The sequence below is a fragment of the Sinocyclocheilus grahami genome, unplaced genomic scaffold (genome assembly GCF_001515645.1).
Source record: "Sinocyclocheilus grahami isolate Dianchi unplaced genomic scaffold, SAMN03320097.WGS_v1.1 scaffold151.1, whole genome shotgun sequence".
Taxonomy (NCBI): Eukaryota; Metazoa; Chordata; class Actinopteri; order Cypriniformes; family Cyprinidae; genus Sinocyclocheilus; species Sinocyclocheilus grahami.
Window position 1 is genome coordinate 267,359 of NW_015505330.1, and position 15,686 is coordinate 283,044.

The window sequence follows — 15,686 nt, forward strand, 5'->3', positions numbered from 1 at the left end:
GGGGAGAGGACATACACGTGTGCCCGAGGAGGCGGGAGGGAAGGGGGGGGGGGGGGTGTCACAACCAGAGCTTTACAGGATTCCAGCAGCATGAATCACTATGAGAACAACCCAAATACCCAGATATACAGAGAACCTGCATAAAACACACCACACTTTACATACTATGTGTTAAACAGGACTTATTATGCATCATACACTATACACTGCATTCTATATGCATTACACTCTATGCTTCACATACTGTATTTTACCTATTAATTAATACTAAATTCTATACACTGCATACTAAACATTATGCATAGTAATTCTGTGCTTCTCAACCACTGTGCCGCAGCATACTAGTGTGCCTGGACAGGTTGTCGGGTATGCCGTGAAAAATTATCAAAAACTTCCTATCTCTATTATACTATTTTAAATCAGTGCAATTGGTCATTGTCATATCTATTTGTGGGTTTTACAAATATTTAACCAATGAAAAGCATTCGAAGGAGCATGTGACTAAACCTCGTAACGCCATTGGATCCTCAAATTGTCAGCCAAACCTCATAACTCCACCCCACCTCCATTCAGAATAAAGTGCCCCGATGCGCAGTTTGAATACAGGCATCTACTTCTTCGCAATGCAAGGGTGAATAAAGAACTGATGTTTGAAAAAGAGCAACATTTTCTTTACTCAAGAAACACTGTCTTTAAAGGCTAATGTTTTTGTGTGTTTGAAGTTCGGAGAAGAGTCTTAGCATTTGCCGTCTAAGTTAGTTGTATCCAATACACTTTTGTACGTTTCAAATATCCTGTGCAGAGTGGTTTATCTTTTATATCATGACATTTTGACCAAATATATTAAACTGAGTTCCCATATAGATACAATAAACTTTATAACTTGTAAATTGATAAAACAATAAATTTTCTGTCTCAGATGTGGCCGTTCTAATGATGGACAAAACACAGATCTCCATCATTCGCACGTCAAAAACCTTGTTAACGCCGTTTGAGCATGATTTTCAGAAAACGTTATGTGCAAGTGTCTAATCCTATATAAAGCCAAAATACTAACTCTGATGATGCATTGTTTAATTATTTGGGAAGGAAAAAAGACCTTCCCCCTTCCAATTTTTTTTTAGTGCTTAGTGGTGTGCCACTAAGGCTGGGAAACACTGCTCTAATATGCTCTAATACTACATATGCATTATACACTTAATTCTATTTATGCATTCTAGATTATATGCATGGCACATTGTATTTTACATATGTTCACTAATACTTTGCATTCGTCATATATACTAGATATTATGCACTATACACTGCATTATAAACTTTATACACTACACACTATGCATTACACACTATATTCCATATATTTAGTTACTAACTACAATGTACTACATACTGCATAGTATGTAGTGCATAGTGTGCAGTGCATGCAATCTATGTAGAATATGGTGTATAATACATATTGCATATGCATAATACTATGCAGGATGTAGTGCATATGATGTAGTTTGCACATGTATGTAGACGGAGAATGCATATTAGCGCATTGATTAATTATGCATACTATACAGAATAAAATGTGTAATGCATAATGTGCAGTATTTACAGTATTCATTACACGTAATGTACATATTATGCACTAGATATTCCGTACTATTCATTATACATGTGCAAATTACATTATGATGCACAGTATGCATTATACACTATATTCTATATATGCATTCTTGATTACATGCACTACACACAATTACTGGATTTTACGTATGCATGCAAAATACTATGCACTACATACTTAACTTTTACATTTGCATCCTAAATAACATGCACTACATACTGCATATTATGCATTACACAATGTATCCCACATATGCATACTAAATCTATTCTCTAATATGCATTCTACATTCTTTGTACTAAGTATTGTATACTATGTATTGTATACACTTAATATTACAAATACATACTAGATTATAAGCACTACACAAACCCCTACTCCAAACCACTCTGGAAAAACGCACCTTCTTAATATAGTCAGTATTATAAACACTTCTAAATAAGACACAGCTCTGACTCATCTATACTCAGACCGCAGCCAATATATCACCATATTTCTTCTCCTTATGTGTGTGTAAGTGTGCATGAGTGCTGTGAGAGCACCTGTTGCTCATTGGTCTCTCTCTGATCTGGATGGTGCTGAGCTCCTGTATGCTGCCCCTGCGGCCGTCAGCCACGTATGAATTGTGGACATTGAAGCTCTTGCGCTTGTTTCTGCGTGTGCAGCAGGAGGACAGGCCGTGTGGAGAGGAGGACAGCGAGGAGGAACGGGACATGGACGGCTTCGCTAGGGAAACCTCCATACAGCTTGTCTCATAAGTTTGCTCATCTACAAACTCATGATTCTAAGAGAGAGAGAGAGAAAGAAACAGGAATTATCACTTTAAGGTCTGATTTCTGCATTTGATTATTATATTTCATAATTTATTACTAAAGAAATAAATCATTTCTCATTCAGAATAATGAAAGACATTTCAGAAGTCCACTGTATGCATATAATATTTATTATTTTACTGCTTTGCCCCAAATTAATAGTCTTAAAAATAATGGTAAATCTCAATTAGATTTGTCTCTATAACAAATATTAGGCATTTAATAATGCAAGCCAGTCAAAAAATCATCAGATGAGTCCTTGAATCCAGATTCACTGTAGCTTTAGCTATTTCTCAAAGAGTCCTGCGTTCTCAGCAGGACACTGGAATTTTCCTTTCAAATGTCTCGAGTCAAGTGCCCTAGGAAAGCCAGAGCGGGTCACAGTCTGTTCTCTAGACTGTCATGAGTCTAGCTGGCAGGGGACAACAGTGGCTGTCATTTTCATGCCAGTGTCTGACTAATGATTTCTCTTGAGAGAAAAACTGCACTTATTTGTGGATAACCCACAAGAACTGAGGGGCAGAAGTTGTCTGGTACTGGTTAATATTAAAGGGTATAGACAAAAATAAACATTTTGTCCACTTTCACCCTTATTTTTCCTTCTGCCAGTGTTCTCAGATAAAGTTTAATTCAAATATGACACACACACACACACACACAACAAAAAACAAAAAAACAATTAATGTCAGATATAGTTATTTCATAAGCCAACACATCATGCCAGGTTTTGCAGCTAATAACGGACTCAGGCTGTTCCTCGCACAAAGCTATTTTTAGAAAACGTGGCCTTTTTGTTTAAGAAAATCCTTGAAAAATTGCACTAAAAAGTATTAAATACTTTTATGGTGCTTTTCTTGGAGCTCTGCAATTCTTGCACCTGGGACATTCTGCCAAACTTCTCCTTTTGTGATCCAACATGCAGCTGAATAAATGCTAACACAATTTTCATTTTTGTGTGAACTATCAGTCTAAACACAGTCGATATGGACACCTGATCTGTAACTGCTGAACCTACTGAAGGTAGCTATTGAAGGTACTAAAGAAAACAGTTGAGAAATTGTAGAAGAACCTCATAATGTTTTTTACAGATGTGATTTGCTTCCTAGGACACCAGTATATCAATAATATCAAGTTATGCCAAAGCTAAATTGCTGAGAACAGCTTCCAGTTATGTGTAAAGTTTTCTCCAGAGGTTCTTACCGTGGTTTTCTCCAAGCAGTGCAGAAGATGGTGATGCTGGGTCTCAAAAGTGGGGTTGGACTTACATACCAAAGCTTGGCCGGCCTGTTTTGATGCCTTATTGGAGAAACAGAAAAAACAGCTTATCAACCTATCGGCGCGGAAAGAAACTGAGAGAAAAGACAAGACAGCAAGGCCCGAATTCTCACAATGGTCTAGCAACATTGAGACAATCTTGAAGAACGTTTGGCTAGTTCATTGTGACAACAGTAGGCTCTAGGTCACTGCCACGTCCTGTTCTCTCAACATCACAACTTGGTGGTGGATGGCTCTTGCTTCAAAAACAGCGGACAACAGGAACAAGAGTATTCTGTGTGTGTCAATGGCTATTGAACTTATATTCAGGAGATACTAATTATTGGAAAAAAGTATGTGGAAAAGTTCCATGTCTTCTGTTTCTGAACCATGACGGCCCCCATACCCAAACTCACTAGAGCCTTAATGAATCAGCATGACGCAGTGACCAGACGACTAGAGCAAGATAGCCCAATCCTGCTTCTGGAGGGCCAATGTCCTGCAAAGTTTAGCTCCAACATATTTGCCTGGAAGTTTCTAGTATTCTTAAAGAACATTACTGGCTCCGAAATCATATACTCTCTGAGTAGGTAGTTCTTTCCACTTTCCTGCAGAATTTAGTGCCAACCTTGATCAAACTCACCTGCCTGTAACTTTCTAGTAATTCTGAAGACCTTGATTGACTTGTTTGGGTGAATTTGATCAAGGTTGGAGCTAAACTCTGCAGGAAAGTGGACCTCGAGGGGCAGAGTTGTGAATGTCTCTTCTATATAGTATGAACAGAGGCTCCATAACAGGAGGAAGGTTAGAACAATTCCAAGGGCCCTGATCAGAGAGGATCGGAACAAGAGTAAGTTCAACTGGGGGGAAACACCACCCCTCAAACCAGAACGTGTTTGCAATTACAACAAGGGACAAAAAGTGTCCTCATGGGATACTACAGTGTCCACTGGATACGCACTTCAGAATCTGATCCTTTCATCAAAATCTGAAATTTCATCAAAAATATCCAAATTTGTGTTCCGAAGATGAATGAAGGCCTTGCGGGTTTGGAACGACATGAGGGTGAGTAATTAACGACAATTTTCATTTTTGGGTGAACTAACCCTTCAATTAGCTGGTTCAGGTGTATTAGATTGGAGCTAAATTTTGCAGGATAGTGGCCCTTTAGGAGTAGAATGGAACACCCCTGGACTAGGGCGCTATTTATCGAGAGCCCGTGTATAGTCAACAGGCACTGGATTGACACGCCCCGTGGTCTCTGCCTCACATTAAACCCCGCCTCCCATTTAGATGTTGGCCAAACAATGACATGCAGCTCAGACAGTTTCATTCCTCCATGTGATGTGTTCTGATGATGTCATGAAGACGTGAGAAAATCACTCAAAAATGCATGTTAAAAAAATGCATGGAGCACAAGAGTAGTAGTAGTCAAAAGTTAAAACAACAAGTAGACAAAATACAAAAGGTAATAAACCCAAAAGCAAAGTAGTTGAGAGATGGAGAAAAGGGTTGCAGTCAAAAACAGGGGGGCCCCGTTGGTACTGGAACGGATGGCCGTGGCCCCCGCAAGGCCAAGCCGCATGCACTGCACTGCCATTGGACAAGAGGTCACACAATTATTGTCTCATGACCAGCCACCAGGAAGAGGTGCTGGTGCACCTGGTCTAGGCGTGAGAAAGAGCGAAAGACAGAGAGAGAGAGTTAGAAGAACACCACGGAAGCGTTGAATTGGGACAGCAGCCCTGCTGGACCCCGGCCCCCTGGCGGAGAGGTGAACCGCCATGGGGGAAGAGGGGTTCACATGCACCAGCCCATCATGTCACGTTCCATTTAGAGAGACCCCGGCGACTTGGTGTCCACAGTTACCTCCTCCTCCGCTTCCGCCAGCATCCCATTTCGTTTGTACTGCAAATAAGCGTTAGCGCCACCGCTCTTCGCCGCATGAATTCTAGCAAGCCTGGTTTTCTGTTCAGGTGGACAAACACACGGGCGTTTAGCCTAACACTTTCTCTTCTTGTGGTCAATGTGAGTGTGAATGTGATCGTGGTGTGACTGGAGGTTTGCATGCTCATGTCCGACATGAAGAATAGCAATGTGTTCCTCTCTAAAAGGGATGTCAAAAGGGCAATAAAAAAAATTGTAACAATACCAGTCTTTCTATAATATAGCTGGGTTTATATCGCAAAGAGCTGATATTTTGACACCATAAATAAAGGATGCATTAAATTGCCCAAAAGTGACAGATAAGATACTTATAAAGTTACAAAAGATTTATATTTCCAATAAAAGCTATTTTTTTAAAAGTTTCTATTCATCAAAGAATCCTGAAAAAAATCTATCATGGTTTCCACAAAAATATTCTGTTTCAGTTTTCTAAACTGATTATCAGAAACATTTCTTGAGCACCAAATCAGCATATTAGAATGAATTCTGAAGGATCATGTGACACTGAATACTGGAGTAACGATGCTGAAAATTCAGATTTTGAATAAATTACATTTTAAAATATATTAATAGAAAACAGTTATTTTAAAATTTTAATAATATTTCACAATATTACTAATTTTACTGTACTGTGATCAAATAAATGCAGCCTTGGTGAGAATAAGAGGCTTTAAAATAAAAAAAAGCAAAAACATCTTACTATAATACCATAAAATAATAAAACAGCATACTAATTATTAGATAAAATAATAAAATAAAATTTAAATATTGTCAAATTACTCAAGGCAAAGTTTTTCATTCTTGATTTTCAGGCTTTTCAAGCTTTTCTCTTTACATCTCCACATAAATTGTCAGACCAAAAACCTGCATTTGTGTCAAAATATCAGATCTTTAAGACAGCTATAAATAATCATTAAAATCAATACAAAACAATAAAATTTTAATCATTAAAATATGAACATTTAAAAATATATATTTACATTTTTGCCTAAATAACATAACATTTGAATGGTACTGGCATCGACAACTGAAATTTTGGTATTGTTACAACCCTACTATCCTTTCTCACTTCTCCCTCTCCTGCTCTCATTCTCAGTCCTAGTTAACTGAAAAAACAGACTGTTGTTCTTGGGTGGACTGGTTGAACGGTTTATCTGTGTGTGTGTGTTTGTGCACAGGGGGAGTGGGATATCTGAACTGTTTGTGTCTCCCATGGGGTGGCTGGAGTCGAACAGCTAAATTAAGACACAAAGACACTCATCTAACGCGATATGATGTGATGCCACAACGTCTGCGTATTCTGATCACCCCCAGTGGAGAACTGGCTACAGAACACAGCATCTGTTCTTCCTGTGCTTGGTCTCATTGGCCACGTACACACTGTAGCTAAAAACAGTCGTGACTCCTTATTAGTGTTCAATTTTGTTCTGTACATAGAGTTACGTCATTTATAAATTTGATGATGACCAAGTAATTGCATAGTATGTACAAAACTTGTATAAGCGGCTTACGAGCATAAACAGTTGAATGTGCTTTACTAAACACAGACAGATGTTGCTAACCTTCACTAACAAGAAAAGGTTTAATCCACTCTGTCAATTACTGCAAGTTCAGAAGTGACTCCTGTTTTCCATACGGACATGGAATTATGATTTATGGCAGGAATACTCATGACAGATGTAATGACAGATCACAACACTCCTGCCATAATAAAATCTGACGTCTAAACTGCAGGCTAATGCATCGACTATAAATGTAGTGTGTGCGTGTGGACAGCTTCATTGATTATAATGGCAGTCGCTGTGCAGATGGGCTGTAAAACTTACATTTAAATTTAATTGCTAAAGTAATCAGATTAATTGAGGTTTCGGAATTAATTGAATCGTTTCTTTTAAATAATCCTGAAGCTAAGCATCAGGATATGCAAATTCCAACATCACTGATTGGAGCGTAGCCGCATTCCACTTGCTGCCTATTCAAACATCAAAGTTACGATAAGAGCAAACCCAATGAAATTAATTTGAGGACATTTACTTTTAAAGGAATAGCTCACTCAAAAAGCCATCCCTCAGGCCATCCAAGACATACAGTAGATGAGTGTGATTCTTCATCAGAACAGATTTGGAGAAATTTAACATTACATCACTTGCTCACCAATGGATCCTCTGCAGTGAATGGGTGCCATCAGAATGAGAGTTGATAAAAACATCACAATAATCCTCAAGTAATCAACTCCAGTCCATCAATTAACATTTTATGAAGTGAAAAGCTGCATGTTTGTAAGAAATAAATTCATCAAGACGCTTTTCACTTCTAACTATTGCTTTTGGCTAAAATACAAGTCTTCTATCCATAACATTCTTTCTCCAGTAAAAAAAATCCGTCTTGTCTGAATCAAGAGGGAAATATGCACAGACCAACCCCCGTTTACAAGAGAAAACTGTCCGAAACGAGTTCAAACAAATATATCAGTGGATTTTGATGTGAGAGGACAATAGCTGATGGGCTTTTTCAGGACAGTGTTGCTATGGATTATGGATTGATATTTTGGCCAGAAGCAAGAGTTTGAAGTAAAAATGCTGGATTTGTTTTCTACAAACACACAGAATACACTTTACAAGGCAATAATTGATGGGCTGGAGTTGTGTGAATTACTCGAGGATTATTGTGATGTTTTTATCAGCTGTTTGGACTCTCATTCTGACGGCACCCATTCACTGCAGAAGATCCATTAGTGAGCAAGCTATGTAATGCTAAATTTCACCCAATCTTTTCCGATGAAGAAACAAACCCATCTACATCTTGAATGGCCTGAGAGTGAGCAAATTTTCAGCTAATTTCCGTTTTGAGTGAACTATTCCTTTAAATACACCCAAAACTTCACAGTGTGTATGTGGCCATTTTCTCTTTTGTTCTATTCTGACTCGCTCTCATCCTTTTTATATATATATATATATATCTGCCGTTCTCAAAGTTTTTCTGCCTGTGTGTCTTGTTTCTGTGTGTTTGTGTTTCTGTCTGCTGTGTTGAAGTACGGGATGTGATCTGGGCATGCACTAGAAATGATGGTTCCACAGAGACCTGCAGTTATCATACCACAGAGACACCCACCACTCAGCGTGCAGACATCTGGGTCACAAGCACATTGTGCCAAGTTGTATTAAATACTATCCCAGCATAATTTTTCTGTATTTGTGTGTACATGGTCCTGTCAGGGTCTAATCTCTTTGCCACAGCCCGACCTGCTTGTATTTCAAGAGAACATCTACATTTGAGCCCAGCTCCGTATAGCTCTGAGATCAGAGGCCGTGGACCCATGCTGGGGTCATTGCGGCCCATCTAGGGTACCTTTTGGGCTCGTCGCTTCTCTGCGCGCTGACTTTGATGGTAGATCCGACTGAAATTGGACACAATGACGGGGACGGGAAGAGCGATCACCAACACGCCACTCAGAGAACAAACAGAGCCAACGATCTTCCCTATGATGGTCTTAGGAACCATATCTCCATATCTGTAGCACATAAAAAAGAAAGAGAAAAAAAGAGAGTCAGAACATAGGGGTTAGTGGCAATGGTTCAGTGACAAATCAAACAATGAAAACCAGAAATCTTTTAATAAATATATAGTTGAAAGAAATACAAAAACACAAAGATGTTGCTCGTAAAACCTCAAGTGGTGTAACCATCAACTAAAAATTACTAATATATTCTCTTTACACTTTGACAACTTATCTAAATATATTAAAGTTCAAAATCAGTTTTGTTTATTATTTATTTGTTTCTTTGTAATCAAATTGTCAGGGCATTATGGTCTTTAAAAAAAAATCACGAATACCAGTCTATACAACCTTTTTTAATTTTAAATTGTTTTTGGTTGGGATTTTTTCTTCATTTTCTTTATTCTTCAAACCTTTTTTTCAATACAAATTTTTAAAAATTGTATTATTAAAGGTTACAACATCTGATCTTTCTTTTTCATTCAGATGACAACAAAATGGGTTCTTGCATGTACTGTATAAGTACGACACTAATTTAAATGTAATTTTCCAAAGTTTTTCCAAATATATTTTAAGACAAAATTGCTTCTTATTTTTTAATATAAAAATATTAATAAACTATTATACCAGAGATTATAAACTATTATAAAAGTTTTAAATTTGAGACTTGCAGCTCTTTAAGCCTTATTTCAAATCACCACACCCCCCCACTTCTGTCAGGTTGGATGGTAAAGGTTGGTGGACAGCCATTTTTAGGCTTCTCCAGAGATGCTCACTTGGGTTTAAGTCAGGGCTCTGGCTGGGCCATTCAAGAACAGTCACAGAGTTGTTGTGAAGCCACTCCTTCGTTATTTTAGCTGTGTGCTTAGGGTCATTGTCTTGTTGGAAGGTAAACCTTCGGCCCAGTCTGAGGTCCTGAGCACTCTGGAGAAGGTTTTCGTCCAGGATATCCCTGTACTTGGGATGTACCTGTACCCTGTACTTATATAGACAGGTGTGTGGCTTTCCTAATCAAGTCCATTCATCTTTCCCTCGATTGCAACCAGTCGTCCTGTCCCTGCTTTAATGTGATGGTTAAACAAGTCAGGCAGTTAATCTAGAGATTTTAGAGACTACATTTCACACAGTTGCAATTTTTCTCAAACAATTGTGATTTGTAATTGTGACTATCTCTCACAATGTAACTTCATATCTTACAATTTTGAGTTTGTTTTCTCGTAAATGCAAATACATTATTTGTAACTGCAAAATTCATTTCAAATAAATGCAACTATTTCTTGTAAATGCAACTTTTTTAGAATTGCGACTACCTCTAACAATTGCGACTTTCACAACTTCGACTATCTCACACAACTGTGACTTTGTTTCTCGTAAGTGTATCTATTTCTCGTAATTGTTAAAGGTCCCATATTGTACACCTTTCTGGAGTTTTATTTGAGGTTTTGATGTCCTTAAGAATATATATTTGCGGTATAAGTACCAAAAACCATCTCGATATATTTTTACAGTTCCTCTCTCAGGAGCTCTGCTGAGAACAGGTCGATTTTGGTCTGTCTAATTAATATTCATGAGCCTCTCTTCTGATTGGCCTGTTGTTTTCTGAGGGACGCACGGCCAGGCCAACCACAGTTAACTAGGGTCAGCGACGTCACAGCGCTAGCTGGAGGCAGCAAAACAAAGGGGAAACTGGAGGCGGCCCATTCAAACCAGCACAGATTCGACTACATAAGGAGCTTAAAATATAATCTTGTTGTGATGTTGGGTGCCAGAATCGACGTAATACAGCCTCAAATTAGAAATTTGATCGCATATCTGCTGCCAATGCCAAACAAAAAAAATGACAACAGCTGTGGTTAAATGCCATAAATGAGCAGACTGGACAGAAAGGATCGTCAAAAATGCTCGCGTTTGCAGTGCACACTTCTTATCAGAAAAGGTTCAATAAAGTATTGTCTTTTGTTGTTATGGGTGCGTCTACAGATTTCTTGCCATATGCCTATGTTTCTTGCATCTCTCGACTATGATGTGTATGAAATAATGTCTGTGTGCATGTGTGTAAAACAACAAACTGACGATTTATATATAATCATTTGTAATTGTATATACATTGTTGTGATTAATTGTGGCTGGAACAATAATGTAGCTGTAAAAATAGTTGCCTGCTGAAATTGAAATGTATATACATCTTCATCATGACTAGATAGACACGGTGAGTTTGTCTTTACTATACACGTTAGATGTGATCCACCTCATAGTAACAATCCTGTCACATCGTCCATCCTCTGAGTGAGAGTGTAACGTTACAGTTCGGCCGATCTGGTTTTGTGGTTAAAGTTAACCTTTTCGACATGTTTCCGTGTTGTCCTTGCTCAGCAAAAGCATGGACGCGATGTTGTCTGGGGGTTTGGCAAAAGGAGAGTGGGACGGTGGGCGGTGCTCGGGGTGGTGACTGAAGGCAGTGACTGTGTAGTTCTGACGTCAACTTTTTACGGAAGTCACAACAGTTCGTGAAAAATAGCTAGAACTTTAAGCAGGCTGTGTGAATTTTACTGTGGACTGACTGTTTTGAAACTTATATGGTAGTTAAATAGCCCCTAGACCTCAGTAATCATGAAAAAAGCCAGGATATTTCAGTTCTGACAATATGGGACCTTTAAATTATCACATAAATGCAACTATTTCTTATATATGCAACTTTATTTATTAGAATTGCAACGATCTCTCACAGTTGCGACTACCTCTCACAAATGTGACTTTTTTCATGCAAATGTATTTATTTCTCATAATTGCAAAATTATGACAAAAATGCCAATATTTCTTGTAAATGCGTCTTTTTTTGGAATTGCGACTACCAGTTGCAACTTTCATAACTGCCTGTATCTCTCATAATTGCAAATTTTCCTCTCACAATAGTGACTTTATTTCTTGTGACTACTACTAAAATGCAGTTATTTTCGTAATAGGAACTATCTCTCACAGTTGTGACTGCTCCTTGTAAATGTATCTATTTCTAGTAACTGCAAAACTACTACGACTATCTCTCACAATTGACACTTTTTCTGTGATTGCGAATTTCTCGCAAATGCACCGTATTCTCGTAATAGCAACTTTATATCTAACAATATGACTTCACAGTTCACAATTTTGCTTTTTGGAAATGACTTCATTTCTTGTAATTATGATATCTCATAAATGCAACTTTTTTCCCCCTCAGAATTATGACTTTATTTCTCACAATTGCAACTTTATTTTTCACATCTTTTCCTCTCACAATAGTGACTTTGTTTCTTGTGACTACTACTAAAATGCAGTTATTCTCGTAATAGGAACTATCTCTCACAGTTGTGACTGCTCCTTGTAAATGTATCTATTTCTAGTAACTGCAAAACTACTACGACTATCTCTCACAATTGACACTTTTTCTGTGATTGCGAATTTCTCGCAAATGCACCGTATTCTCGTAATAGCAACTTTATATCTAACAATATGACTTCACAGTTCACAATTTTGCTTTTTGGAAATGACTTCATTTCTTGTAATTATGATATCTCATAAATGCAACTTTTTTCCCCCTCAGAATTATGACTTTATTTCTCACAATTGCAACTTTATTTTTCACATCATTTTGAAAACATTTTTCTCGTAATTGCAACATTATATCTTATAAATGTGACTTCATCTCTTACAATGTGACTATTTATTATAAACTTTATAAATACTGTTTAAAATTGTTTTTACTTTTGAGGAAGTTCCCAAAGGAAGGTTTTGTCTGACAGAGCTAACTTCTGAGGACAGTTTTGTCCTCAAATGAAAGCTAATTAAACTCACACTCACGCTGCTTCTGAAAGAAACTTTGAGAGCACCTTGACGGCCACAGTGCAATTACGATCCAATCAGCCGGTAAAGGAAACGGGTCATCAAAAGACACCCACTGTCTGAAAGTAAACAGCTGTAAAAGCATGTACACCCAAACACAGTCCTACAGATTACAGGGGGTGGATGAAATCCAATGTGAGAATGAAAGAAAGACTCCTCACATGACAATGAAAGCAGTAAAGCCCTCTATTTTTTCCACACTTTCTTTATGAGTCCATATCTCAGCTCTTTGGCTCTAGCATTATGTGAAATGAGAGAAGGGTGGATGGACGGAAAGAGACAGTGAGATTAAAAAAGGCAGAGCTCACTGACTTAATAGCTCTTGCTTCATGAAGCGCTGGACTGATTGGAGATTAAATATGCTTATCAAGTCTAACGAATGCGGCACTCATTAGAATATTGAGAGACTGAGTTAATGATGAGAGCGTTCCATTTAACTAAGTTTGCCTGGGCTCTAACTCTTATTCACAGTCACACATGACAGAAATGCAATCACTCTCCAAGTTTTATTGTCCTGCAGTGTTTGTAGAGTATGTGACTATTTTTAAAGCACTGACATTATACAAATATAATTTGCGAGAGTGCTAAATTAGAGTACGTCTACACAACAATGATTTGTACTAAAAATGGAAAGTTTTCAAAGTTGCATTTTTTTAAAAGTTTTGTTTACAGATAACAACGTTGTCAGAATGATCCCCATTCACACGGATCCACAAAAATGACTATTATGCATGCAAGGCCAGTAGTTGGCAATGTCACTTTGCCACACTTTGACGCATTCGCATTCCTATAGACTGAACACATAATACACAGGTGCATGATGTCACGTTTTCACAAATTTGTATTTACACGAAGACGATAACAGCAGGCCGTATTACTTTCAAAAACTCACACTTTGAAACCTGTTTAAAAGTTAAAAGTTCACATTTTCAGGCCCCCAAACACCATTATTGTGTAAATGAGCGGCCAAAACACATAAAAAGCTTTCCATTGTTATTTGAAAATGGTATGTAGTAAACACCCACTTAATCTAGACTAAACTAGACCCAAACTGGCCTTAGAAGTCTGCGAAAGTCAAATGTTGTTAAATGGCACAGACTAACCTACGGAGGATTGCTCTTATCACCTATTTGTTGCATTTTTAACGAACACCAGGTCAAATTTTAAGCATGATCGCTTAGAAAATTTGTGGTGGACAGATGCGATTGTGATTGGTCAGATTAAACCAACATGCTCCCCCCACTTTAGTCCCACTCATGAAGTCCCAACACTGATCTGCAACTCATCTAAGTGAAGGAAACAAAACCAGCAGGTCGTGTTTGTCATGCACGAGCGGCTCTCCTGAGATCTCATTCTCCTCTCCCGCGGCCCAGCGCAGCACTGTAGGTGAAATCTCACAACTGAGGGTTTCATGAAAGGGTGTTAAAAATTGAGCTGACACATTTTGGAATGCAATGATGCACAAAACAGCGCTTGCATAGTCAGGCCACTTCAGGCCAACATCATAGAACATTGGCAGCTTCTACTCTCAGTTCCCTTTCTACGCAAAACAAAAAAAAACAGTATTAACTACTTTGAAATAATAACGGCACCATTTCCAGTCATAATTTAAACTCTGGATGTTTGTTTTATGTGATTTTGTTGTTTCCTGCAGAGATTTTAATGTATTTACGTATTTATTTTCTGCTTTCGGTCCAATAGGACTTGCGTCGTGACTAAGTGTTAATCAGCATAATTATGATCACATAGCTGCTATTATGTGTAGATGCTAATGACCTACCGGCCTGAACTGTGGGAGCTCCCCTGCTTCTCGCAGTAGACTGAGGAGAAGGGGGAAAAAAAAAAACAGTTGTGTTAAAAATTGAGCTGACACATTTTGGAATGCAATGATGCACAAAACAGCGCTTGCATAGTCAGGCCACTTCAGGCCAACATCATAGAACATTGGCAGCTTCTACTATCAGTTCCCTTTCTACGCAAAACAAAAAAAAGCAGTATTAACTACTTTGAAATAATAACGGCACCATTTCCAGTCATAATTTAAGCTCTGGATGTTTGTTTTATGTGATTTTGTTGTTTCCTGCAGAGATTTTAATGTATTTACGTATTTATTTTCTGCTTTCGGTCCAATAGGACTTGCGTCGTGACTAAGTGTTAATCAGCATAATTATGATCACATAGCTGCTATTATGTGTAGATGCTAATGACCTACCGGGCTGAACTGTGGGAGCTCCCCTGCTTCTCGCAGTAGACTGAGGAGAAGGGGGGAAAAAAAAAACAGTATATTTTTAACCATTTCGTACCGTACAACTACAATATTGTGCATATGCAACAGATGGTCCACATGGAATCTGCACCGGCAGAGCTAAAACTCAAAGACAAAACCTTCACAAATTTTGGCAGAATGCAAATGACCATTCAAATTCACTTTATTTGTTTCCCCATATTTTAATTGCCAATGTTGTTGAAATAAAAAATAAAATGCTTAAATATGTGGCTAATTTGATTTTGCTAACAGCTACCAGTAGGTTAATAACTGCTAATATGCACACTACTTCTGCAACGTGGATGAACAGGAGGTAAAGTAAGCAAAAGGGCTTCGATTAGTGCATCAGAACACATTTTGTGTCACAAAGTTCAAAAGAAATAGCCGGGACGAACTAATAAGGCCATCGCTAGCACCAACGCT

At 38.0% G+C, this 15,686-nt stretch overlaps 1 protein-coding gene across 2 annotated transcripts in view; it reads right to left on the reverse strand.

Annotated features, from left to right (window-relative positions):
- The window catches only part of kcnd2 (potassium voltage-gated channel, Shal-related subfamily, member 2), a 118,430-nt gene that overhangs the window by 1,781 nt on the left and 100,963 nt on the right, over positions 1 to 15,686 (reverse strand). The window contains exons 3-6 of one of the 2 annotated variants that reach the window (XM_016281605.1): positions 8,974 to 9,136; positions 5,548 to 5,646; positions 3,625 to 3,720; positions 2,155 to 2,396 (exon numbers count right to left, since the gene is read on the reverse strand). In XM_016281605.1, coding sequence (XP_016137091.1) covers positions 2,155 to 2,396; positions 3,625 to 3,720; positions 5,548 to 5,646; positions 8,974 to 9,136 — 600 coding nt within the window. The remainder of the gene's footprint in view (positions 1 to 2,154; positions 2,397 to 3,624; positions 3,721 to 5,547; positions 5,647 to 8,973; positions 9,137 to 15,686) is intronic. The other variant, XM_016281606.1, reaches the window with a different exon arrangement.